Source organism: Eublepharis macularius, chromosome 1 (genome assembly GCF_028583425.1).
Source record: "Eublepharis macularius isolate TG4126 chromosome 1, MPM_Emac_v1.0, whole genome shotgun sequence".
Classification (NCBI taxonomy): Eukaryota; Metazoa; Chordata; class Lepidosauria; order Squamata; family Eublepharidae; genus Eublepharis; species Eublepharis macularius.
The window spans coordinates 63,650,767-63,675,820 of NC_072790.1; the positions used below are offsets into that span (position 1 = coordinate 63,650,767).

The window sequence follows — 25,054 nt, forward strand, 5'->3', positions numbered from 1 at the left end:
ATTAGAAGAATATAAGTCAGATAAGGGTTGCACAGTTGATCACTAAGCCGTCAGCCTCCTGAAATGCAAAGCCTCTTAGCAGCATCTAACAGTAAAGCTTCATTCAAGAACTGACCATTTCAGATTCTCCCAGCCCTCCACTGATGGACATGGCATGGCTTGTCATGAGCTCTGCTCCAGAGATTTGGGGGGGGGGGGGCTGCATGTGTGGAGCATTTTCCATGAAACATTTTCCAAAGCAAAAAAGATGCCATATTTTTTCCCAAGAAAAATATCCTGCCCCACATATATAAATATATTTATCTATGGTTGTTAGGGCTGTTGTGCTACAAATCAATCATGTTAGATGGGACAAATGTAGGAGATAAAACTTGGACAGTGCTTGTACATGGTTGGTCTAATGTCAGTCCTAAAATTGCTTATGTTCTGTTTCAGCATTTCTTCAACTTTCTATTGGATTATTGCTAACGCTATGTCTTTTAAACTTGTATTTATTTACCCATAGTATTGTTTATGGAAATGTCCTTGATACTGACGGTACTAATTTCTCACTGTGTAATCAGCCTTGATTCTCAGTGAGAAAGGCGGACTTTGAATGGCATAAATATATAAAATTTGCCTTCTTTTGCTAAGATTTACATTTTGCTAGTATTATTTATTTAAATTTGCATTGGAAATTTTTCTGATTCAGATTTTCTCAGAAATCCACATCACTGCTCTACTCAATGTTTTGAGCAATGGCTGCTCCCTTACCACTGACAAGCTTTTGATTTTATTAACAGCTTGGGGTTGAGTAATTCCTAAAGATTTGGGGGATGGAGCCTGGGGAGGATGGAGTTTGGGGAGGGGAGGGAGATCAAAGGGGTATAATGCCTTAGAGTCCATCCCTCCAAACAGCCCTTTTCTCTAGGGGAACGGAACTCTTTCATTTGGAGGTCAGTTGTAATTTTAGGAAATCTCCAGGCCATGCCTGGAGGTTGGTAATCCTTTTTGGACTGGATCAAAGGTGCCCTAACTTTGCTTGTGGAAAGATGTCTGATTTTCCGCTCACACACGGAGGAGTTTGCAAGTTCCATGTGTTCCTGGAGATGCAGACTATGACACCTTATGAGAGGGTCCTCTCAACCTCCAGGAGCAGCTTTTTGGGTAGCATAGGAGGAGGGCTGCAGAAAACCAGGGATTTGCACGAAGAGACCCTAATACAGTTCTTGGACTTGCAACTGTGGTTAGCTGGTTTCACTACTCCATTTTATTTCGGGAGGTGGGCCTGTGTATGGCCCTTCAGGAACAGTTAGCGTGGAGAATGTCAACCATCCCTGCTCGACATTATGTGATGATGATAAGTTCATCATGGGCAGTCACATTTCTTTCAAGGACTGCCCTGGTGTGTTGAAGAGACTATTAGTGAGAGACTCACATGGCTAGACTGTTGTCCTTTTTGCCATTGTTTTCCCACATGTAAAATGCTCTTTGACTGATGAATTCTATGATTATATCTGTTTCTGCTTAGATGTTGGTACCCTGGTTTCCTCCCACACCAAGGACAGTGACTAATATACCAATGAAAGAATGCAAAGCTTTCTTATTACAAAGCATTGATACTTTTTTTCCTCTCTGCTGTGTGGTAGTTTAAAATATCATTACAAATATACTGACAGTTTTCTGTTCCTGTTGTAGATATATCCCATAACGCATTAATGGAAGTTTAAGAAGAATTGCAGTTGAATAACAGAAGATGGAAACCTCATCTCTGCTGTCATCACTACATGATGACTGCAAATCGGACAGCTACCTTGAACCACACTACAAGGAATGGTACAGGCTTGCTATTGATGCTTTAATTGAAAGTGGTTTAGAGGCTTACCAAGAATTTCTTGCCAAGGAGCGATGCTCAGATTTTCTGGCAGATGATGAGATTAATTATATACTGAACACTGTTCAGAAAATCCCCCAAAACACAGTGTACGCCCCTGACAACACAGCTGATGATGCCTCTTCCTCGGGAACTTACTGGCCCATGGAATCGGATGTGGAAGCTCCTAATCTTGACTTGGGTTGGCCCTATGTAATGCCTGGAATATCTGGTGGTACAAATATTGAGCTGCTGTTCCATCCCCCGCGAGTACAACCTTTTACAATTAAGGAAACTGTTAGGAAGATGATAAAAGAAGCAAGAAAGGTAAATATTTGCATAATTCTTTAAAAAACACTGTTTTGATTTCACCGGGAAAGTTCTGATGAAGATTTATTTTCATGCCAGTAGTTGTCACAGTAGAGTCTCTGAAGCAGTTGTGAACTTTTGTGAGAGAGTCCTGAGAATGCACCACTTTCAGAAGTTTTCCAGCCTTCATGGTTGCAGTGATAAGCTGGAAGTATAAAACACCAAAATACACAGAGGCAAGCACAAGAAGAAATTCGATTTCCTTATTTTCTTGACCTTTTTCAAGCTGTGTTTAGTCTTAGTGTTTTTGATGAAGGCACCAAACATGTATTTACATGGAGCTTCAAAAGTAATTAACTCTGAATTGTAGAAGAGATTTAGAAGATGTTATTGCATAATGAAAGTATGTTTGAGTTTGTGGTTAGTAGAATGCAGTCCAATGTTTTTTAAATCTCTATTAGCCTATGTCTCCTGAGGATTGGGTGATCAGAATATGTCCTTGAGCCAATTTGAAGCCAATTGGTCATCAATTCAAAAATATGGTTTCTAGGTTATAAATTAGGTGGTGATGAGAACAACATATCATCTTGTTTATCAGGGTTTTAAAAACCTGAAGGATCCACTAGATCAGATGTAGTAGTTCCTTTAAGGAAAGTTTTTGTTAATTACAGTGGTATTTCTTTATTAGATCTTGTCAAGCTGCTGAGTTCATAACACCATTAAAATCTCCACCTACAAAAATGGTACCCGATGAAAACCTCTCTACTTTGATAGAGGACTATTTTATATAAAGTCAATTGTAAAAAAAAATCCTATATTAAAGTAAAGAGATTACTTATTCAGGCCATAAATGCAAACAAATGTTATATCCTGTCTACCTACTATTTCCTTAAACATTTTATAGTTACCTGTATATACTGTATTATATAGTTGCCTGTGTACTTCTGAAGGGTAAAATAACTTGCCTTAAGTCTAATGGCCATCCCTTGTTTTTTGCTTGCTGTGTGTGTGTGTTTGTGAGTGATGTGCTGTCAAGTCACCTCCAGCCTATGGTGAGCCTATGAATGAAAGACCTCCAAACATCCTATCATTAACAGACTTGCTCAGATCTTGCAAATTGGAGGACATTGCTTCCTTTATTGAGTCAAGCCACCCAGAGAGTCATTTTGGGTCTTCCTATTTTCCTACTGCCGTCAGCTTTTCGTAGCATTATTGACTTTTCCAGAGAGTCTTGTCTTCTCATGATAGCCTCAGTTTTGTCATTTTAGCTTCTAGGGTGAATTCAGGCTTGATTTGATCAAGAACCCACTTATTTGTCTTTTGGTTATCTATGGTATCCGCAAAACTCTCCTCCAGCACCACATTTCAAATGAATCCATTTTCTTCCTGTCATCTTTCTTGGCTGTCCAACTTTCACACCCATATGTAGTAATGGAGAATACTGTAGTTTGGATTATCTTGATCTCCAGAGAAACATCTTTGTCCTTAGGGATCCTTCCTAGTTCCTTCATGGCTGCCCTTATGAGTCTCAATCTCCTTCTGACGAAGAGAACTGTGATTCTCGAAAGCTTATGCTACAATAAAGTTAGTTAGTCTTAAAGGTGCTACTGGACTCTTTTTAATTAATCTCCTTATGATTTCTTGGTTGCAGTCTCACTTTTGGTTAATGGTTGAGCCAAGGAAGAGAAAGTCTTTAACAATTTCAGTTTCTTCATTGCCAACTTTAAAACTGTGTAATTCCTCAGTAGTCCTTACTTTTGCCTTTTTGATGTTCACCTGTAATCTTGCTTTGGCACTTTCTTCTTTAACCTTCTTCATTATTCAAGTCTGACTATTTTCTGCCAGTAATGTGGTGTCATCTGCATATTTCAAATTGTTAATGTTCCTTCCACCAATTTTCACTCCATGTTCTTCTAAATCTAATCCAGCTTTCTTTACGATATGTTCTGCATAGAGGTTGAACAGGTAGGGAGAAAATATACATTCTTGTCTAACACCTTTGCCAATTGAAAACCGTTCTGATTCCCCATATTCTGTCCTAACAGTAGCCTCTTCTCCAGAGTACAGGTTATGCATCAAAACAATCATATGTTTTGTGGCACACCCTTTTCTTTTAACCCTATCCATAGTTTTTCGTGATCCACACAACCAAAGATTTTGCTGTAACGCATAAAACACCAATTTGGTGTCATCTGCAAATTTAATGAGTAATCCCTTTACACCTTAGTCCAGCTCATTTATAAAAATATTGAAAAGCACTGGGACCAGAACCCAGTGGCACTCCATTGGATACTTCCCTCCAGTCAGATGTGATGCCATTGACAACTATTCTTAGGGTGTGGTTATCCAGACAGTTCTCTATTCATTTAACCATCCTAGAGTCCAGTCCACAGTCCACCAGTTTACCCATCAGATTGTTGTGAGAAACCTTGTCAAAAGCTGTACTGAAATCCAGATAAACTACATCAACAGCATTCCCGCAATCCAATAAGCCTGTCATAGTCATAGAAAGAGATGAGGGACAAATCCATGCTGACTTCCATGTATCACCATGTTGTCCTTCAGATGCTTGCAAACTGAGGCCTTTAATATCTGTTTCAGTATCTTCCCTGGGACAGAGGTCAGGCCGACTGGTCTGTAGTTCCCAGGATTGTCCTTTTTCCCTTTCTTGAAGATTGGGATGACATTTACCCTCCTCTAGTCTTGTGGCACATCATTTGTCCTCCAAGAGGCCTGGAAGATGAGCAACAAAGAGTCTGCAAGTTCTTTTGAAAGTTCTTTCAGCACTCTCAGGTGCACACCATCTGGCCCAGGGGATTTGTACACATCAGCTAGGTGCTTCTCTGCAACTTCTCTGCCCATGTCAACCAGCAGCCCCAAAGCCATGGTTTGTCATGTTTTATAATGCCTTGCCTTTGAATCTTCAGTTGCCCATATTTGAGGCTTTATGTTTCATATCAACACAGATGTAACCTGCTTAAAGAAAGCTTGCATTTATTCAGAGTTATCCAAATGTATAGCTACAGATTTTTTTTAGTCAGTAAAGCTTCCCTTTTGTATCCACCCTGCAGAGTGCGTATATTATCCAAAAAGACATATATTTTCCTCCTCCTGCTTTTTTCTGGTACAAGAAGTGGCCACCCCCTACCCAGGGCCACTAGGTTTTTGCAATTTTTAAAAAATAATTCTAACTTTCATATTGCTATATCAATATACCATTGTAATAACAGACACAGCAAGTTCTCTAAATCCTCAGTTTTCATTAGGAAAGAAGAATAAGTCTCTAGTCCATTGCATTGCAGAGAGCTGCCTTTTTCCTTGGGCTAGAGACTTCTGTGTAAAAAAAGCCAGGGAGGGCTGGGGATTCAGAACTATTATTACAATGGTACAGCGAAATGAAAGTGATATGAAAAATGAAATCTGAAGAGGAGGGTAAATAAAGATGGAGAAGGAGTGGTTTGACGATGACAAACGTCCAGTCATCAAAAAATAGGGTGAACTGGATGGAGTGGGTGGAGCAAACAAAACTGAAAGAAACATTACATATGAGGAACAAAGGCCACTCGGAATTGATTTCAAAAGATTGGGGTAAAAATCGTCTCAAAAGGGGAGGACCGAAGTGAAACCTAAAGGCTAGAAATTGCATGTGGAGATCAAGGGATGAACTGAAGCAGAAGCAGAACCTGTGCAGTAAATCCCTGTGTTCTATATTCTGTTTTCTTGCTTTCTTCAAGAAGGCAGGAAATGTATCGTTCCTGTTCCAGCCAAAAACAAATACAGAGGCTACCTCTTTCAAGAAGCTGGAACAAGCTACTGTCAGTGTATTAGAATGCAGTGGCCTGGTCAATGGGACTCAAACACAGTGTTCTGCATTGTGTCTCTCATTAATTGACCCCTGTGCCCAATAAACAGTGAGGCTGGCAAGACACATCTCTGGAATAGTGGCCAAGTTGATGCACCTCAAGTCCCCTGGGACCTGGGACAGTCTACTCTGCTCCATGTTCCTTCTATCCTTCTATCTAAGAAATGTATACAATATATGCTGTAAGGTACCTGTCTAGCCTAATGTGGGGTTCTAGTCAGCCTTCCACCTGTTTTCTGCTAGCTGAAACATCCATTAGAAGGATTCCCAGTGTTTAATCTTACGGCCTGTACAGAACACTGTGTATCGTCACGGGGCAGAGGGCCATACAGATCAGGTGAAAAATCCTTGGCTCTGCTGCTGTCTAGCCAGGAGCAGAGGCTAAACAGTGTCTCACTTGGAGGCAAACAATTCCCACTCAGTCCCTGCCCTGACTTCCCCATAAAGGGTAGGGGATGGGAGGCTAAGCTGAGTCAGGCAGGAAAGAGGGACATGTGGACAGCTTGCAGATTAATGCTGACAGGAACCACACCTCCAGCATGAATGCCCTTCTTGGCATGGCCTATGGCCCTTCCAATGACTAATGCAAAAAACCTTCTCTGGCTAGGGGGAGGGGGAGGGAGAAAAGGCATTCCTTGTATGATTTCTGTGACACTTTAGAGCCCTGTTTAGGGAGGTGCTGTTCATTCTCCCTCCCTCAAGGGGTGCATGCAGGGTTTGGTGGGCTCACTGTCTTTCTGTTAGATCCCTTGTAGTCACCACAGCCATTCATGCTCTCATATTTTTTTGATCTAGACAATCATTTAGACTCTTTTCTCAGCACCCTGTAAAACAACCCAAGGGGGGGGGGAATACAGTAGGTAGGAGTAGACCTTGCCTGCCTTCTCGATATTACCTAGAAAACCCCAAACATCAATGTGATTGCAGCAATGAAAGTATTTTCTAGGAGCAGTGCAACTATTCAACATGCCATAATACATGTTTCAACATGTATTGTGTTTTCTTTTTTTGCTTTCTTAACAGAGATGTGTTTTGCAAAAATTGTGTATATATATTTATTTAATTTATGCCCTATCTTTCTTCCCAGAGGAGACCCATAGTGGCTTACATCATTCTCCTCTCTTCTATTCTATCCTTACAACGACTTTGTGAGGTAGGTTATGCTGAAAGTGTGTGATTGGCCTGAGCTTCCATGGCAGAATGGGGATTCGAACCTCGGTCTCCCAGATCATAGTCCAACACTACCATGACACCATACTGGCTCTCTGCATGATGAGTTTCTCTGTGACAGTCCCCCTCCTTTCATTTTTACCGAGGCACTTTCTGTTCTGCTGTAATCGTCTTTCTGTGTTTCTGTTTCTTGAAATTTCGTGTTGGCCAAGTGCTGATGAATGCTTCCGCTGTGGATTATTTGGGTAGTGATAGCATTTTTATGGGATCAATGCTTCTTTACTTATGCAAGAATCAGAGGGTTTTTCCTATTTGTTGTTTATTATCGTAATAATGCAACATTTCATTTCAAATTAGAAAATGTCACAGCATCATAAATCTATTTCATTATAATATGAAGGAAACATCAGTATGTATGAAGAGGAAAGGAAATTACCAATAATGGTTTCCTTTATCTTACCAAGCATGATGGTAAAGCACATTAAATTATATTGGGCCTGATAAGTATATGCTATAAAAGAAATAGATGGCTGATTATGAATGGGTTATAATAGAGAACAAAAAGTAAAACAGGAACCCGTCAATTGTCAGTTAATGCACTGAGATGGGTGTCATTTCTTGTGCTCCTGATCTTAAGGAAGCATGGATATGTGCTAGCATCGGATAGGGTAAAAGTTCCTCCCTGACTTGCTTGCAACCTGTGTTTTGTGTGACTGGGCTTTTCAATCCTGTCCCCCCTGATTGCTGTAAACGTAGTACAGGGCTATCCTAAACAGAGATACGTCCATAGAAGTATCCTTGTTCCCCCTAAATGTACAAATGAACAGTACGGCAACCCCCTATTATTTGAAGAATTCTTGACAGCCTTTCCCTCTCTGATTTTACAGCCCAGTGTGGCTTGTAGATGGGAATCAGCACCACATAGTTGACTACCTTGGCTGAAATTGAGATACAGTATGTGCAAATATTAATTTCTGTGCAGTAACAGGAATAAAATTCCTCTTTCTGCTACCATAGTAGTAATCCATACTGCTAGTTCAGTTGTTGTAATCAGTGCTTTATGGTGGTACTCACCAGTACTGAGTACTGGCACTGGAGGAGGGGGGCTTTCCCAAGTCTTTAGGAAGGAATTGGTGGAATTAGTACAACCTTATATATGAGAACCAGCACTAAAAATTTTTTAAAAGCACTGTTTGTAATGTAATGGACCAGAAATGAAGACCTCACTGCTAGGAGGAAAAACATCTGCTTACTCAGATTTTGTAATTGCTAATCTTTGTGTGTTATGACCTGGATAGCTCAGGTGAGCCTAATCTCATCAAACTTCAGAAGCTAAGCAGGGTCAGTCTTGGTTGGTAATTGGATGAGAGACCTCCAATGAAGACCAGAGTTGTAGAGGCAGGCAATGTCAAACCACCTCTGTTTGTCTCTTGCCATGAAAACCTCACTAGGGGTTGCCATAAGTCAAGTATGACTTGAGGGCACTCTCCACCAATTCTTATGTGTAATTGCTTTCCTGAGATCCCTGTAAATTTAATGGCAGTAATGAAATTGATTCAACATGAATTCTGGTCTGGTCTAGTCGTTTTCACTATTAAACCTCACAACCGAATTAACTGGGTCGGGGGGGGGGGCGTTAAATCGGTTCAAAATTGCTCCAGGCAAAGAGAAAGCTGTTTGTCAACATCATTGGCAGTATCCATTACATGCCTAGAACTGAGTACACAGTAACAACAGCTTTTTAGTGGTCTGGAGCTTTCTTTGATATTCCCAGGGATCAGCATGAACCTATAAATAAAATCATTTTAAGCTGTGTAATCTATTTTCCCAGTGGTAGTCCACAATAATGAAACATGTATTGTAGGCAGTGGTATAGCCACTGTACTGCCATGTTTTTGAAAATCTGTTGGTTCTACACAGCCTTAGGCTACAGTCCTATGCATACATACTTCGTTAAAAAAAAAGAGTTCAGTGGTAGTTACTTTCAAATAACTTTATATAGGATTGGACTGCCTGTTATCTTGGAATGACTTCAATTTTTGTTGTTTTTCTTTTAACTTGGAAGGGCAACTCATAAAGTGTGAAAACCTAGGTTCTTTCTATGGATTCAAGTATTTCCTTCTTTTGACTTCCTCCTGAAACCATTTGGATTATGGGATAGAATCGAGTCATTTCAAGTGCAGCGTTATGACCAAAGCTCAATATTTAGCAAGGTATTTTTCTTCCCTAGTCTAATCATTATTTTATCTAAGAATTTGTGTTGCAATGACTACTTATATCCTTCAAGATTGACACAAAGCTTTCTTGCATTTTTGTCCAATGTGACATCAGTGACTCACCAAGGAAAGCTTTCTTTGTTGATCCTTATTATTGTATGTGCAACCTGAATGCTTATGTTAGTCTGAAAGGGGCAAAACATAGTTAGAAGTTTAGCTAGACGTTAAACTTTCTTGGAAGTTGTGCTATTCAAACATTGTAATGAATACGGAAGCACTGGGTTTGGGTTGAAATACATTGGCCAAATTACATGTCAAACAAGAAACCCAATCTTAGTTTTAACTCAAAGGACTTTGGCGGGAGAGCTGTGCTGGCAGCCAAGCCCATGTGGAAGCACTATTTAAATGTCTGGCAATTTTCAGTGCAATCCTAAGAAGAGTAACTCTTCATAGGATTCCACTGTTAGTTTCCTTGACGAAAGTTTATAAGGAGCAGGTGGAAGAAGGTGTGTTGAGGGGTAGGGGGAGTGAGCCAAGAAGAAAAGGTTAATCACTTCTGGCCATGCCACTGCTCTTAAAGAATTCAAACATGAATTTGATTAAAGTTGCATTGGAACAGAAAGAAGAAAAGACTAATCAAGACACTCTCTCCCAATATGTGTCGTTTGTGCCCAATAATTTTGCTCACTTCCCCTCTGATCAAGACAGCAGGAATACAATAAGGAATGCTAATAGATCTTATTTAATCTTGGACATTTCCCAGCTCTTTATATAACCACAGAGATCTGCCATATTGAACTTTTGTGCATGGGCTTTTGCTTTTAAAAACTCTTAATCGCCAGAATAAATATGCATGTGTCCCCATGAATTAAACCACAGAAAGAGCATGTATAGAACGTAATATCCCAGCTTGGTGTGATTTGGTCATATTTTTATTGTGTATTGTTAAATACAGATAAGCAATAATTTTGCAATGTTCAGCAAACAACAACAATTTATAGATTTTGGGTCTATAACCAAATGTTGTATCCCAGCCCCCTCTCCTATTGAACATATCAATAGACTTAAGAATCTACCCCTGCAGAATTGCAGACACTGCCATATTTCAGAAGAAATAAAGGTAACCAAGTTTTGGGGGGCTGGGACTGCCGATTGCACGGAGTCCCCTTCCTATCTACCAGTGACTGAGCCAGGGTTTTCAGAGTGTGTGCCCCTCCCCCATCACCCCTTCCAGGAACCCATTTCACATGGCAGAATCAAATACAGAACAAACCGTGAAGTGAAATCTTTGCTGCAGTGTGGCATCTGTTTGCCCTGGGGTAGCGTGTGTAGGTTTTTCCGCCGTAGGTATTTCATATTGTGGTGCAAATTAAAATCTCTCAGCTATTTCTGCTTGGAGCCATAGGTTGCATGTATCTGTAACTTGATAGGTACAGGTCCCCTGTGGCTCTATTCCCCCTGCTCCAGCCTTGCTTTTTTAAAGCCTTACATACCACTGGTCAGTGTAGTTTTTTGTCCTTTAAGTACAACAGCTGTGTATCCTTGGCAGCCTGCATTGTTTCACTGTAAGAATGGCCATCCCCATTTTCCACACAATGGTCAGCAGACGAGCAGCGCAGTCCTGAGGCCCAGTAACCACATGCCAACATAACTGGCACCATCCATTCCCTAAGGACTGTGGCAGGAGAGCTGTGCCGATGGCCAAGCGCAAAGCAGCCTGCAGAGAATGCTGCATAGTTGCCCTGGCAACACCAGCAGAATCCATCCAGGGGGGACCTCATCCTAGGGAGTCTGAATGGAGCTCCGGCATGGGCTGCTAGAAGCCCTCTCTCCTGAAACAGCTGTGTTGAGCACAGCTCCCTGGGCAACTGCCTCCTTGGCAGGCACAAGCCATGCTGGCTCGCAGGCAGGAGCTACCCCCTGGCGGTCCTAAACCGTAAAAGCCAGCGTTGAGGGGGCACTGGTGAGGGGGGAGGGAAATCCAGTGTGAACAAGCAAGCTGGAGCAGCTGTCTCCCCGGCTGCTTCTTACCTGTTGGTGCATTCTCACCCCTCCCCAAGCTGGGACTCAGGAGTCAGGTAACCTGCAAGGCAACTTGCGTGGTAGTTGTTAGACATTCTGGACTTGGTTCTCCTCCCCAAGTGAGTGCAAAGTATTCCCCGAATTTTGCAAAGTTCGCCCAGCGCGCTCGTGCTGTGCCTCTGCAAGTAGCCTCACGCCTGGTACTCTAAGGCCCCATGGCAGGGGGCTCTCATGCAGAGCCTCCAGACACCCACCTCTCGCCCTCTCCACCCCCGGATTGCACTGTAAGAGTATTTTTTTAAAAACCCCTTTTTTAAAATGTGGGATTAGGCTGAAGGCCAAAAGAGCTTTATCAGGAAAGGCAGGAAAGGAGTTGATGATGCCTCCTCTGATGATGCTCTGTACAAAGGAACATTGCACAGTCCTTCACTTCCAGCAGCAACTGTATTAATGCTCATCCAGTGTGACTTTCCAGTTCTATCTACAGTTGTTGTATAGATCCAGAGATCAAACCCACAGTGTAAACAAAGGACCAAATAGTCAATAAAAGTCTGTCTTAGGAAACACATTTAATGACAATGCTTTTATCATTGGAAATTATAGCTGTACGAGTGTATTTTGTTCCATGAGTGATCAGACATCCTTTCCCCAATATAATTGATGCCATCTAATGGGAAAGATTTTTCCAGTTATGATGCACGTGCACTCAGGTATAATATTACCAAGAGATATGAGCATTTACATACAAGATTCAAAAAAGAGATTTATTTTATTAAAATGTATCTTGCTTTTCTCCTGCTTCTCTCCTGCAGCTTACAAAAGTATAAAATGAGCAGTGCTCTAAAATCACAACAGTTAATTTCATTTATATCCTGCCTTTCCCCCCAATGGGAGCCCAAAGTGGCTCACATCATACTCTTCACCTCGACTTTATCTGGACATCTGTGACTGTGTGTGACTGGTTCCGTGGTCACCCTGCAAGCTTCCCTTGCAGAGTGGAGACTTGAACCTGGAGCAATACAATAAAATAAAACAAGAAGAGAATCCAGGAGGTGGGGCTGAGCAGGTAGAAAAACTCAGCACTTGATACGAGCAGAGCCACAAGTGACAAAAGGCACAGGTTGGACACTTGTCAGCTTCCCTCAAGTTTTGATGGGAAATGTAGGCATCCTGGTCTTGCAGCTTGGCTCTCCGACTGCTGTCCAATGGACTTTTCAACTGTCACTTGTCCAACATTCCGCCAAGCTGCCTACATTTCCCATCAAAACTTGAGGGAAGCTGACAAGTGTCCAACCTGTGCCTTTTGTCACTTGTGGTTCTGCTCGTAGTCTCAGGACTTGAGGGAATAGTCTAAATATTTTTTATGCCTTTACATTTCCCCACCCTTTCACAGTAGAAATGCTACTTTCCCTTGCAATCTACCTGCCATGTTGTTTTATCTTTTTTCTCATTTGCTGGCACTGCAGCGTATAATCATGAGAGGAATGGAGAGAGCAAAACGAGGCTTGGTTTTTCCTTGTAACCTAAAGCTTTGCAATTCCTATGCCTCACCAGAGAAGTCTGTCTGTTCCATGCCTCCCTTGGTGTCTGACCTGCCGCAAAGCAGCAGCCTGTTCACCTCTGTATGCTCCCTTGGCTTGATTTCTGACTGGCTGTTGGCATGCAAGTTAACCAGACAGCAAGAAAGCTTCCCCTTGCATCTGAGAAAAGACGTATCAGGTGGGGCAGTGAGGAGAAAGAGCTCACGCTGCCATTTTCCTTCTCAGTCAGTGGGAAAGAGTGAGCCCTGGGATACCCAGCCCTTGCTCTACAGCAGCTACATCCATAGTGGGAGTGTATTAGAAACAGATGGGGGGGGGGGGCACACTGGATCTCTGTTCAGGTGTACAAAAACCTGACATGGTTATTTATAAAAAAAAATGCTGTATTTAAGAAACTAGCAATGCGGTTCGAAGCACAGTTATACCCACTTCAATGGATTTTAAAGGGTGCAACTCTACTTGGGATTGCACTGTGACGACTGAATTCGATATCCATTTTAACAAACTATTATCAGAAAATAATGTTTCTTTCAAATGCTGAGGAGGCATGATGAAACTTCTGAAGTTGCCAGCTTTTCAGCAGTCCTCTCTTATTAAGTGCTTGTAATGGTAGTGGCTTGGTCTGCAACGATAAGATGTGGTAATATTTCTCTCTCTACAGAGAAAACTTTTGCCTGCTTATCTTTGCAACCTTTTTTTTTTTGAAGCTGTGACAGCACTGAAAAAGAAATACCATTTCTGTATTATTTTACTTGACAAAGATGCAAGCCCATGTAAAATATAGCTGTGTGTGCTTTCTTTAAACTCATTAGACTCAATTAAAAAGATCTATGTGTCAGCAATATAAACCATAAGGGGAAAAAACTCTATTTTTTATGAAGCTGGAAAGCCTGTCTACATTTGTTATTTTCCTTTTATACCTGTTGCGGAATTCAACTATTTAAAATATCTGTAAGTCCAACTTTTTTTTTAACACAGTGGGACCCTGTGTTGCTGATAACAAATATTGTTTAAAAAACAAGAATAAAAATACAAAATCCGATGGAAATGGAGACAAAAATTCAAAAAAACATTTTCTCAAGATTCACATTTTCCAAAGTCTGGTATAAACTGAATATATTATTAATTAAAAAGTGAGACTGTATTTGTATTAAACGTATATTTTTTTGTATCCAAAAGGAAACACATTGGAGGAGACAGATATGGAAAATTGAGTAGATCAACGTCCTCTCACCTTCTTAACATTACTCTTTGCCAGCAGTTTTGAATCTCATTTAAGCTCAAACCAGAACTATGATAACAAATTCTGCTGAAGGCAATGCTTGTGTTAAGCAAAGATGTCCTTTTTTGTCGGAGAGAGAATCTCGTTTTTATCATTTCTGCCCTTCCTAGTGAGTAAGGCCCTTGTGCTCGACTCTGAAGACTTCTGGTTAAATCTTTACAGTTCACACCCCACAAAAAGGCTATCTCAGTTGCAGACAAGAATCAACTGTAAGAGAAAACTCTACCAAGAAAGATAAAGTGTTTAATTTTTTATAGATATAAGTCACTCAATATTATTAAAGTGCAAGTGCCTAAAGTGCTTTACAAGTAAACCTATACATTACATAAATATCAAAATTCAATGAATACAATCATAAGAATCATCAGGACAATATTTCCTAAGTTAAATGGAAAGGGATGCAGCTTATGTATATGGCACTTTGCCCATCATCCTTCAACCAACGTGATTGTGCACCAGTTATGTTTAAGATGAAGTGAATATGAAGAAAACAAATTGCATGTTTGCATAAGTATTTTATTGATTGATGGAAACATTAGGATTATTGTACATTTTGTTGCAGAGTATTGCCTTGTAAATTGGGTTTACTGCCCATGAGGAAGTGATTTTTACACGCTGGCAAGCCTATAGGCACGTTTAGGATTCCAGTCAGTGAAGGCAAACTCAATGCTGCGCTGGGATAGCTGATTCTGTTTCTGTAAAAAAAAAAAAAAGGAGGCATTACGTCATTGTAATTCCTAAGACTATCTTCCCAAAATGAATGAATGAAATCCTGCCCTCAAGGTTTAGTTGACTTATGGCGACACATGGTGGGGTTTTCATGGCAAGAGACTAACAGAGGTGGTTTGCCATTGCCTGCCTCTGCAACCCTGGACTTCCTTAGAGGTCTCCCAATCCAATCACTAACCAAGGCCGACCCTGCTTAGCTTCTAAGATCTGACAAGATCAGCTATCTTCTCCAAAGTTTAATTTTAAATACAAATGGCATGGTGTACTTCTAGCCAGTGTTCTCTGATTCTCTAAATCTTCCTTTATTTGCACATTGAGAAGATATGTGTGAATCTTAGTTAAATCTTAATTAAATGAAAAAGAATTGCAGCTCAACATTTTCTATTTTGACCCTATTTTCTGGCACCTCTGGAAATAGCCTGTGAGGATTTTGTTAATGTGAATTGTAGGATTGTTGTGGGGTGGGGAATTCCTTTCCCCAAAACTCACTTTTTAGATATAGAATTGCTAGAGTTGTCTTTCTTTAATTCCCAACCTCTTTCCCTGTGTCTCTATATTTTCATCTTGGAGTGGAATGCATCTGGCCTCCAGTCTCCATCCCATGCATGTACCTCCAGTATCCCTCCACCCTGCCATACCATGCACTGATGAAGCTCATTGTTGATAATTATCTTTTTCTTCTGTAAACCTTCTCAGCATTTAGAGTACAGGAGGACAGTCCATTGCAAAACGAATGCATCAGAGTACAGCCTTCAACAATAGGTAATTGCTGCAGGGGTGTAATCACTATATAAGAATAGGAGCACAACCCTATTTTTATCTGAGAATTAGCAATAAGGCCTGTTGTTTTGGAAAATACAATGGACCCTAGCAGCGCTCCCCCCCACCTCGCCCTCCCCTGAGGCATCAGTTGAGGGGGGGGGAGAGATCAGGGACTCCCTCCTCCTACAGCCCCTCAGCCGCCTCTTGGTTTGTGTGGCAGCAGGCTCCTTGAAAGCCCCGAGGCAATGGGAAGGCCCAGTGCTGTGCCATCCTGCAGCTGCACTGGGCCTTTCCAGGCCTCTGGAGACAGCAGGGAGGCAAACCATTTTGCCCCCAACTGGCTTCTTATCCCTGAGTACTGTACTTGTGCGTGGATAAGAAGTGAGTTGTTGGAAACACGGTTTGCCTTTTATATCGTAGGATGTGAAATGTTGAAGAGGTATGCAGAAGAATAAAGTGCTTTATCACTCTCTGGATTTTGATACATTTCTGATATCGATATTTCACAAATGTTTGCCACCAAATCACTCTTCCGTTCATACAGTACTGCACATAGTCCAGCATCAGTATATTACAATGCTATCCAAAGCAAAGTTATATCCTTCTAATTGTATTGAAGAGTGCAGCTTTGCTTAGGATGGCTCTGTTAGTCTACTATGCAGATCCTGTGCAGAGAAATTGCTCCAGTCTGAGTAATTGAAATAAATGGGTTTATGCAAGAGTAAGTCTATATAGGATTGCACTATAAATCTAATCCAACACCTAAATGTTTATATTGTCAAATAATACAGCTCCTTCTCCATGGTTTACTGAAAACAGTGTGCTGAATGGTTAGAGTGCTGGAATGGTTAGAGTGTGGGAGAACCAGGTTCAAATCCCCACTCTGCCATGGAAGCTTGCTGGGTGACCCTTGGGACCTTTTCAGCCTAACCTATCTCACAAGGTTACAAGGATAAAATAGAGGAGAGGAGAATGAGAAATGGAAAGAAAAGACGGGGAATAAATAAACTGCCCTGTCATCTAGTGACTGTTTTACTTAGGTGCCAAAAATAAAGTTCGTCTCCATCGGTTGGCTTCTGTTGTGCATTTTGGTAAAATTAAAAAGCAAGTTCTGATACAGCTTTCTCACACACACTCTTGGGTAATTAGTGTTTATCAGCATGCAGCTGAAATGTTCTATTCCTTTAAGCAGGAATGATTCACTCCTTTGTCTGGAATGTTCATTTTGAATGTTTGCAGATGGACAGACTAAGCAGAAAGCTCATAAAGAGTGACCTTCTACTCTTATCAGAAAAGCAATTAAGGCCTTAACCTGATGCAATTCAGAAGGCATCTGGTGATGTGTAACAAGCCTCAGCTTTCCCCCAAGTTTCAGCTCTGAATTTCACTTCTGCAGTGGTGTGTGTGTAATAGGAGTAAACTATATCATTAAAGTAAACAGGGAAATTATGCATAATAGTCTCCTAGAATGTCATGAAAAATGGACTTGAAATACAGGATGGCTTGTTTATCAATAATTAACAATCCAGCGATACATCTGTTTAACAGCTGGCAAGTGGACGAAATTATTGGCAAAGCATACTGTCATTAAAGGAACGGCGATGGTCTTATTTGTTTATGCTCACATGTATAGGCAGCTATATCCCTAATCCTTAACGATATTAACAGATACTTCTTTTCTCCAGTGTTTATGTTTGCAAAAACCTTCTGATGTAGGCCCTGCTCATCCTTTTGTTTCCTCAGTAATCAATTACAAGACTGTTTATTTTTTAACTCCACTTTAACCTAAGAGTAGTTTATGGACTGAGTCTGAGATTGAACAGAACGGTCTGATACTATGTTCTGCTCGGCTGCTAACTAAGTTTCTTCTTTGGGTACTATAACTTTGGTCTTTGCAGATAGAGCAGCCGCATCCACTGGCACAAATGGATTTTAGGTTGTGGAGAACAAGTTGAATCTAATTCTGAACCAGGACCTTGGTGTGTAGATTATTAAATGTGCACACTTGGGATCAAGAAGGGAGGGGGGGTTTGTACAAACTTGAGTCAGCCCTGAGGTTGGCACAACATCCCCCCCGCCAAATTTTAAAATTCAATTCAGGTGCAGAAAAAGAGATCTTGTGATGCTAAACCATGATATCTTTTCAAGGAGCAAAAAAGGGGGGAGCTGCCACCCACTGCCACTTGAGCCAGGTAGGTGGCATCACTGGCACAGTGAGGGAAGGAGCAGAAGCCGCCACATGCCCACTGGTGCTGTGTGAGCCACTTGGTGGTGGCCCAGGAAGATAGGTGTAAACAGTGGGAGCCACCCACCCCCTGCTGTGTTAACCATTCAGGCTGAGGAGAGAGGAGATAGCACTGCAGGTGTGCAGTGGAGGGGAGTACAAATCAGGGCCCTTGCTACATGAACCAGGCAGTGATAAAGACAAGCAGGCTGCCTGCCAAGTGGCTTGGTGAGCAAACAAGGGGGGGGGAGGATGACATCCCCAAACTCGCATGAGTCTTGCAGGTCCTCCCCTTGTCACATGATAACAAAATGTCAGATTAGCCCACTAGTGTGGCAGATTGTCTTGCTGCTGTATTCTGTTTAGTAGAACTAATTCAGTGCTTCCTGTCCACTGTCCACCATAGTCATGTATGATACTGTGTTTTCATTTTGTGACATTTCTGTTGTGTTCTACTGTGAATTATTTATTCATTTTATACATTTATTTGAGATGAGATTAGCTTGATAAAAAGCAGTAAACAAACTGTGCATGTTCTCGGGCAGTGAGCCATGTGGATCTCATTGGTATCACTCTTACCCAATTGCCTAGCACAGGTTGCCTCTGTTTGTGTCACTTCAGCTAACAGCATAACAGCAGCCCTGCTGCACTGGATGACCTGTTTAGCCCAGCATCCTGTTTACAGTGCCCAACCAGGTGTCTTTGGAAGGCCTACAAGAATGGCATGGAGGCCAACACCTCCCTGTGCTGGGAGCACTGTACACTGGAAGCACTGAACACTGTACTGTGTACAGTATACACGGCACTGAATTCCAAGTGTAATGGCTCTGAATATAGAATTTTCCTGACATTATTACAGCTAATAAACATTGATTAACCTATCCTCCATGAATTTGTCTAATACCCTGTTGAAGCCAACTAAACTAGTGGCTATCATTACATCCTGAGGAAGTGAGTTCCACAAATTAGTCTAGTGCAGCAGCATAGAATTACATTACCTGACACAATTCTCTCCAACAAATGGCATAGTTGACCATTGGGGATAAGGGCATACAGTTCTGGCATGCATCCATCCTTCCTTTGGTACTGCATTCTGACTCACTGATTCTGTGTATACTTGTCCCATAATAGTTTATAATGTCAATGATAATTGTTGATGTGTGCACAACACTTTTCAGAACAAAATAAGCAACAGGACAGGCCCTGGCTCAAAGCTGTTTGTAATCATGTTGCAGACAAAAAGATTAATGGTCTTGTAATATAATTAATCCTCTTTACCTCTGGGTTGTCACTTATCTTAATACCTACTGCCAGGTTTATGGTGCATCTAAACTCTATTTCCTAGAAACAGATGACAATAAGCAAATTGTCTTTTAACAGATATTACAGATGATATTGTCTTTTTACAGAATTTTTTTTTAAAAAAATAAACATTCTTAGAATTGCTTAAACTCTGTTTCAGCGTTTCTTCAACTCTGTATTAAATTTCTGCAGGTTTTGAATCTGCAAATTTCCATTTATAGACCTTATTAAATTGTTTATTGAAATGTTCTTGAAATTGACTGTACTGACACACTCTGTTATCCACCTTGTCTCAGTGAGAAAGGAGGACTATAAATAACATAACTAAATAAAATTTCATTTGATGCTGAAGTTGCATAATTAGAATTCTAGGTATGTAATTTTCCTCTTAAAAACAGCTGCAGGAGAACCCATTTAGAATTGGGGCCACAGCACTGTGGATGGAGATGTATGTTTACCCTCCATACCATTTTCCTGACCAGAAATGCTTCCTGTCTGCTGTTAATCACAACAGGAAAAAAAGTCTTGTGGCTGTACACCTCCCCTCCCCCCCCCGGTGTCTAAAGCAGCTGGAGGGGAGCCTTTTTGTACCTGGAAACTAAATGGGGAGGGGTGATGGGGGGGAGTTAAACCCTCCTTTCCCAGTGTCGTTGCCTGATCTACCTCTCCTCCCCCACTCCCCAGATAATACATCTGATGTTCCAGTTATGGAATTTCACCTTCACATATAATTTGCCCCTAATATAATTTCTACATGGTCATTCTTTTCATACTTCAGGGGGGAAAGGTAAATAGTTCTTTATCAAATGTGAAATTAACATCATAATGATTTAAATTGTATTTTTAAACCTAATTGGGAAAATTGAATAGTTAACAAAATGGTAACTGGCTCCTGCATTAAAATCTACAGGGTAATGCGAGTAAATTACATGAGCATAGATACAACATTTGCATTTTAATATAAGGAACAGAAATCAAACATGGAGAAACTAACACGCTTTACCTGAAAGAACCCAGGCTACAATCCCATTACTATGAAATGATCTATCTGTTATATTTTATCCCATCTTTCCTCCAAGAAGCTGAGGATTCTTCATTCTCCATTTTATTCCTACTACAGCCCTGCAAGGGAGGTTAGATTCAGAGATGACAACTGGCCCAAGGTCATCAACCAAGCTTCATGATAGAACAGAGATTTAAGTCTCCTCTCTCCAGTTCTAATTCAACTTTAATTGCTATACTATACTGGCTTCCTTTTTATCATTTCAGAAAGAAAACAAAACATTTTTTTTCATGATTCATGGAACAGTATGTCTTAGGATCATGAAAAGAGCATGTGTTAAAAGTTTGTACTGGAGCCGGAAAAATTATATTTGGACCAAAGCAAGTGAATAAATTTTTCCCTTGCTGCCTCCTTCTGTTTCACACTACTGTACACATGTAATTTCCATGCGTTCGGTATCTTCCCTTTGTGGAGTCCTTTTCCCATGTGTGCAGAACTGAGCATGCCAACTTGAGCGTTGCTAAAGATGGAGTGGATCATTATCCAAGCTTGTTTTTTAAAAAAGGATAATGCAGTCTAGCTGTTTGATATTTTGTTCAGGCTCAAGCCTCTCTTGCTAGCCCTCAGTTACTTCTTTTTACAAATATCTACTTAGAGGAAACACTTTAGAGGAGAAGACATCTGTTTTCTCAGAGATAAAATTACATTATAGAATTCAGAGCATGCAGCACAAACAGGTTGTATGAAAATTATGCACATGTGCCCTCTGGAATTTAATTAAAAGAATTTACTCTACCCATCTGCCATTCTACCTGTTATTAACACATTCAGAGATGTCAAGCACCTATCATTGTAGCATATGTCAATAACTCCATTAAAATGGCTTATATGAAAATAAATGAACACTTTGTATAAACCTTTGAGATTCATTTATGCGCAAATTTATTTGCATCTCTCATTAGCTGATTGGGCCTCCTTTATATATTTATAAAGTGAGAATGAATAAATTTCATGGCATAGTTCAATCATCCCCAGAGTGGTAGTGATAGAATTGATTATACAAGGAAGAAAGGCTCAGAGAACAATCAAGGAGTGTTTAGATTTCCTAGTGATGCAAGGAGTTATACTCTGAAGGCCAAACAAATGCGCATTTGGAAATCCCCGGTCTCCCAAAGTTTAGATTTTCACTTAATAGTATCCACAGTACCCACCCCGGATGGGAGTACAGCAGTGATACCAATGGGGGAAGAAGGGTGGGGGAATCACCCTTTTTACCTACACAGTTTTCCTAATCTCAATAACTTGTTTGAAGCTGATATTAGATGTACAAGGGAAACCATATGGGTACGTACGCGGTTCCTGCATTTTTCCTTCAATGAATAGTTTTGAGCAGAAAAATGGTGCTGAAGGGAAAAGGTTAACTCTGCTTCCTCTGGTGCCACACCCCCAGTCCAAGGCTGCATTAACCACTATAATCTGTTTTCCCTAAACAAGTTAACATGCCCTCAGTTGTGGAGACCATGAGAAGTACCCATAGGTACATGAATTGCCAACCCACAGAATTCCACACAGCATGTCAAGACCATGTGCTGATGTCAACTGCGAAACTTCATGCTTCCATGCTCAGAGGTTAAGGATAGTGAGATATTCAGTGTCAAGGATTACATCTAGGACAGTAGCATCACAACTCGAATTACAACCAAAAACTGACCTGGACATTTTTCAAACTGCATGCTGCGTTTCCAACTCCTGTGGTTTAACGTGTGTGCCTTTTCCTAATCCATCTGTTAACTTTTTGACTCAGTCTAGTCTCATACCTATTTAGGAAGGGAAACACTTTGTGCTGGCTTCTTGTTAAATTGGGTTGCTTGCTACTTGTTACCGGGCGTTTAAGAAATGTGAGATAAGAACTTCTAATCTGATCATTGCAGGCATGTTTTTCATCGCTGTACATTTCATGTCTTGGATGTGTGGTTGGTTAGCACTAAGTGGTTTGATACCCTCTGGTAAAAGAATTACCAGGTACACAGGTGCACCTTTCCTCCATTTCCAATCATGTTGCAGAGCAGCGTAGCATCTAGGGTAAAAACACTGAGGTGTGGCTGCTTCTTATAGATTAGTTTGCATCATCTGCTCTGTCATCATATTGTAGCAAGCAGAGACTCTCTGTAGGTTCATACAGTAGGGGTCAAACTAGATGTGCAGGTTTTTAATGAATTGGGTCTGGATTCCCCAGGCCCAGCTCGGGTCCCCTGCAGCCACACAACAGAGCCCAAACTGCCTCAGAATGCCACCACAGTGGAAGAAAGAGCTCCTGCCTCCCTTCCCCCCAAAGCTGTATTCCCATGTCAAATTAGCACAGGGGGGAAGTTTATTCCCCTGTTTTTACTGCTCCACGTGCACAGAATACTCCACATGGAGAAGCAGAAACAGAGACCTCTCCCCACTCACTGTTTTGGAAAATAGCTTGAAGGGGGGAGGGAGAAGCCCTTCCTCAAACTGTGGTGGTGTTCTGAGAACATTTGGGGTCTCCTTTATTTTTAAATAGCCATTCCCCACAGCTGCTGTATGGCTGCAGCGAACCCAAGTTGACTCTGAGGAACCCGGACCTAACTCTTTAAAAACCTGCAGATCTAGTTTGACCCTAAGGCAGTTCCTGTTGGGATGAATCGCCATGGGAAATCCTGACAGGAGCAGTTTGAGCATTGTCATTAGATCTGTATCAGGAGATACCACTGTATCTAGGATCTAGGTCCCTATGAAGCATACCTGTCACCTGCAACACCCAATCCACACCCAACTCTCTTGTTTGTAGAAGAGGAAAAAAGCATCTGTGCCTGAACTTGGCAGAATGCAATACCTCTGGGCTGTTGTACATGTTACAGTTGAATTGGGTATTCATTGAAAGATTTAGTTCATACATATTTTCTCCTCCTATAGAGTCTGTTCATTTTATTTTTATTATGTTTTCAGCTAGGAGACATTACAGGGAGCTGTGACTGCCCACAACACAGCACTCCATGTTTCTGTAGTGGATGTGTGCTGGAATAAACATGGCCTTCTGCAAGCTGTTGCAACACTGGCTCAGGGAGGTGCCATAGCATGGGCTCCTCCGACATAACCTGCATGGTGGGGAACAAAAGCTTGGCCCAGCAGCAACATCACTATGAATGGAACATGAGAAGGACCTTTCATGCATGACTAACGCACAATATTGGTGGGCACAAAGAATTCACCCATGTGATGCTACATCCCTCTTTTAAACTGGACTGCCCTTCATGTTGCTATCCAGAGATCCAAATCTTTGTTGGCTGATGTGCTGCCTTGCTGATGTTGAACACATTGAGAGCTGCATGCATAGTGGCCAGCTTAAATGAAATTCTGTGCACATGCAATGTTGCATAGGCAGGTTCTTCTGGCCTTGAAGGCTGTCACCATGTTGGCCCGGGCTTCAGTCTGCCATCTCACTTTGCATAATGTTTAGAATAGCTGCCTGTTAAGCAATCATGAAGCAGTCAAGGTCACCTTATTCATGAGAAAAGCGTGCAAAAGAAATGTAGGGTGTTTAGTGAATTGGCAAGGCACAATAGTCATGGTTTCCTTTTAGATGAAATATTTTTCATATTATGTATACTATTTTTGAAAGTTCAGCTCACAATTAGAACCAGAATCCTATGGTCAGAAGAAGGCTAAAAGCCAAATTAAAGTGAGAAATCAGCTGTGCTTTTCAGAAGGTGATAGAATTTCCACAGACTTTTTCAATAGATCAGAAGACAAAAAAGAAGGGATTTAATTAACCTTTTAAAGAAAATGTTCTCTATAAAGTCTAAACAGTGGACATTTTTGGAATGCAAGTCAATATCTCTTTTAAATGCCTTTCAACAATCTATTCATATTGGATTTTTTTTCATTCATTCTTGTCTGGAAACCTTGGCTATTTCACAAATGTCATAGCATGTGGCATAAACTACAGAGTGGAAAAGAGTATTAAGTATTTTTATATCAGTTGAGGATCTTCTGGCAGCAAGTGATTAAAATGCTTGAAAAGAATTTATTTGAATTTCTTCTTGTAATGTTCACTTGTTAACGCTGAATGATTTCTTCAGGATTTAATGATACTCTGCTGCTGCATTGAACTTGCTCTTTAGGGACTTTTCATCTTCCTTTTTATAAGCAATGAACCTTTCCATAATGCCTTCCAGTGTACACATTTCTTTTGCTTTTCTTTTTCCTTGTGTATGTGGAAACTAACTAACTAACTAACTGTCACATTTACACCAGTCATTGCAAGCATGTGATTCACAGTGCAATCCTACGCAGAGTTAAGATGGTGGACAGAGAGCCTGAATGTTTCTCTAAAGGAGGTGGTAAGTTAATATTGCCTTGGTGTTCTGTAACAGAAAACAGAGTTGAGGGTCAGTGTTGCCAGCTCTAAGTTGGGAAATTACTGGAGATTTGGGGGGAGGAACATGAAAAGGCAGGGTTTAGGAGGGGAGGGATCTCAGCAGGGTATAATGCCACAGAGTCCACCCTCTAAAGCAGCCATTTTCTCCAGGGGAATTGATCTCTGCCAACTGGAGATTGACTGTAATTCTGGGAGATCTCAAGCTACCATCTGGAGGCTGGTAGGAAGAATTTTTCAGGTGGGTGCTGTGATTAGAATCCATATATTTGGTAGAAAGGGTGAATTTCAAAGGTGAAATGAGAATGATGGGAAGCTTAGGCAACAAGGGTATAATTTAATTTAATTTATTATATTTATATTCCGCCCTCCCCGCTT

At 41.0% G+C, this 25,054-nt stretch overlaps 1 protein-coding gene across 1 annotated transcript in view; it reads left to right on the top strand.

The window, feature by feature from the left end:
• The window catches only part of FAM83B (family with sequence similarity 83 member B), a 76,398-nt gene that overhangs the window by 15,546 nt on the left and 35,798 nt on the right, over window positions 1-25,054 (top strand). The window contains exon 2 of the mRNA XM_054980312.1: window positions 1,678-2,179. Coding sequence (XP_054836287.1) covers window positions 1,736-2,179 — 444 coding nt within the window. The 5' untranslated portion in view covers window positions 1,678-1,735. The remainder of the gene's footprint in view (window positions 1-1,677; window positions 2,180-25,054) is intronic.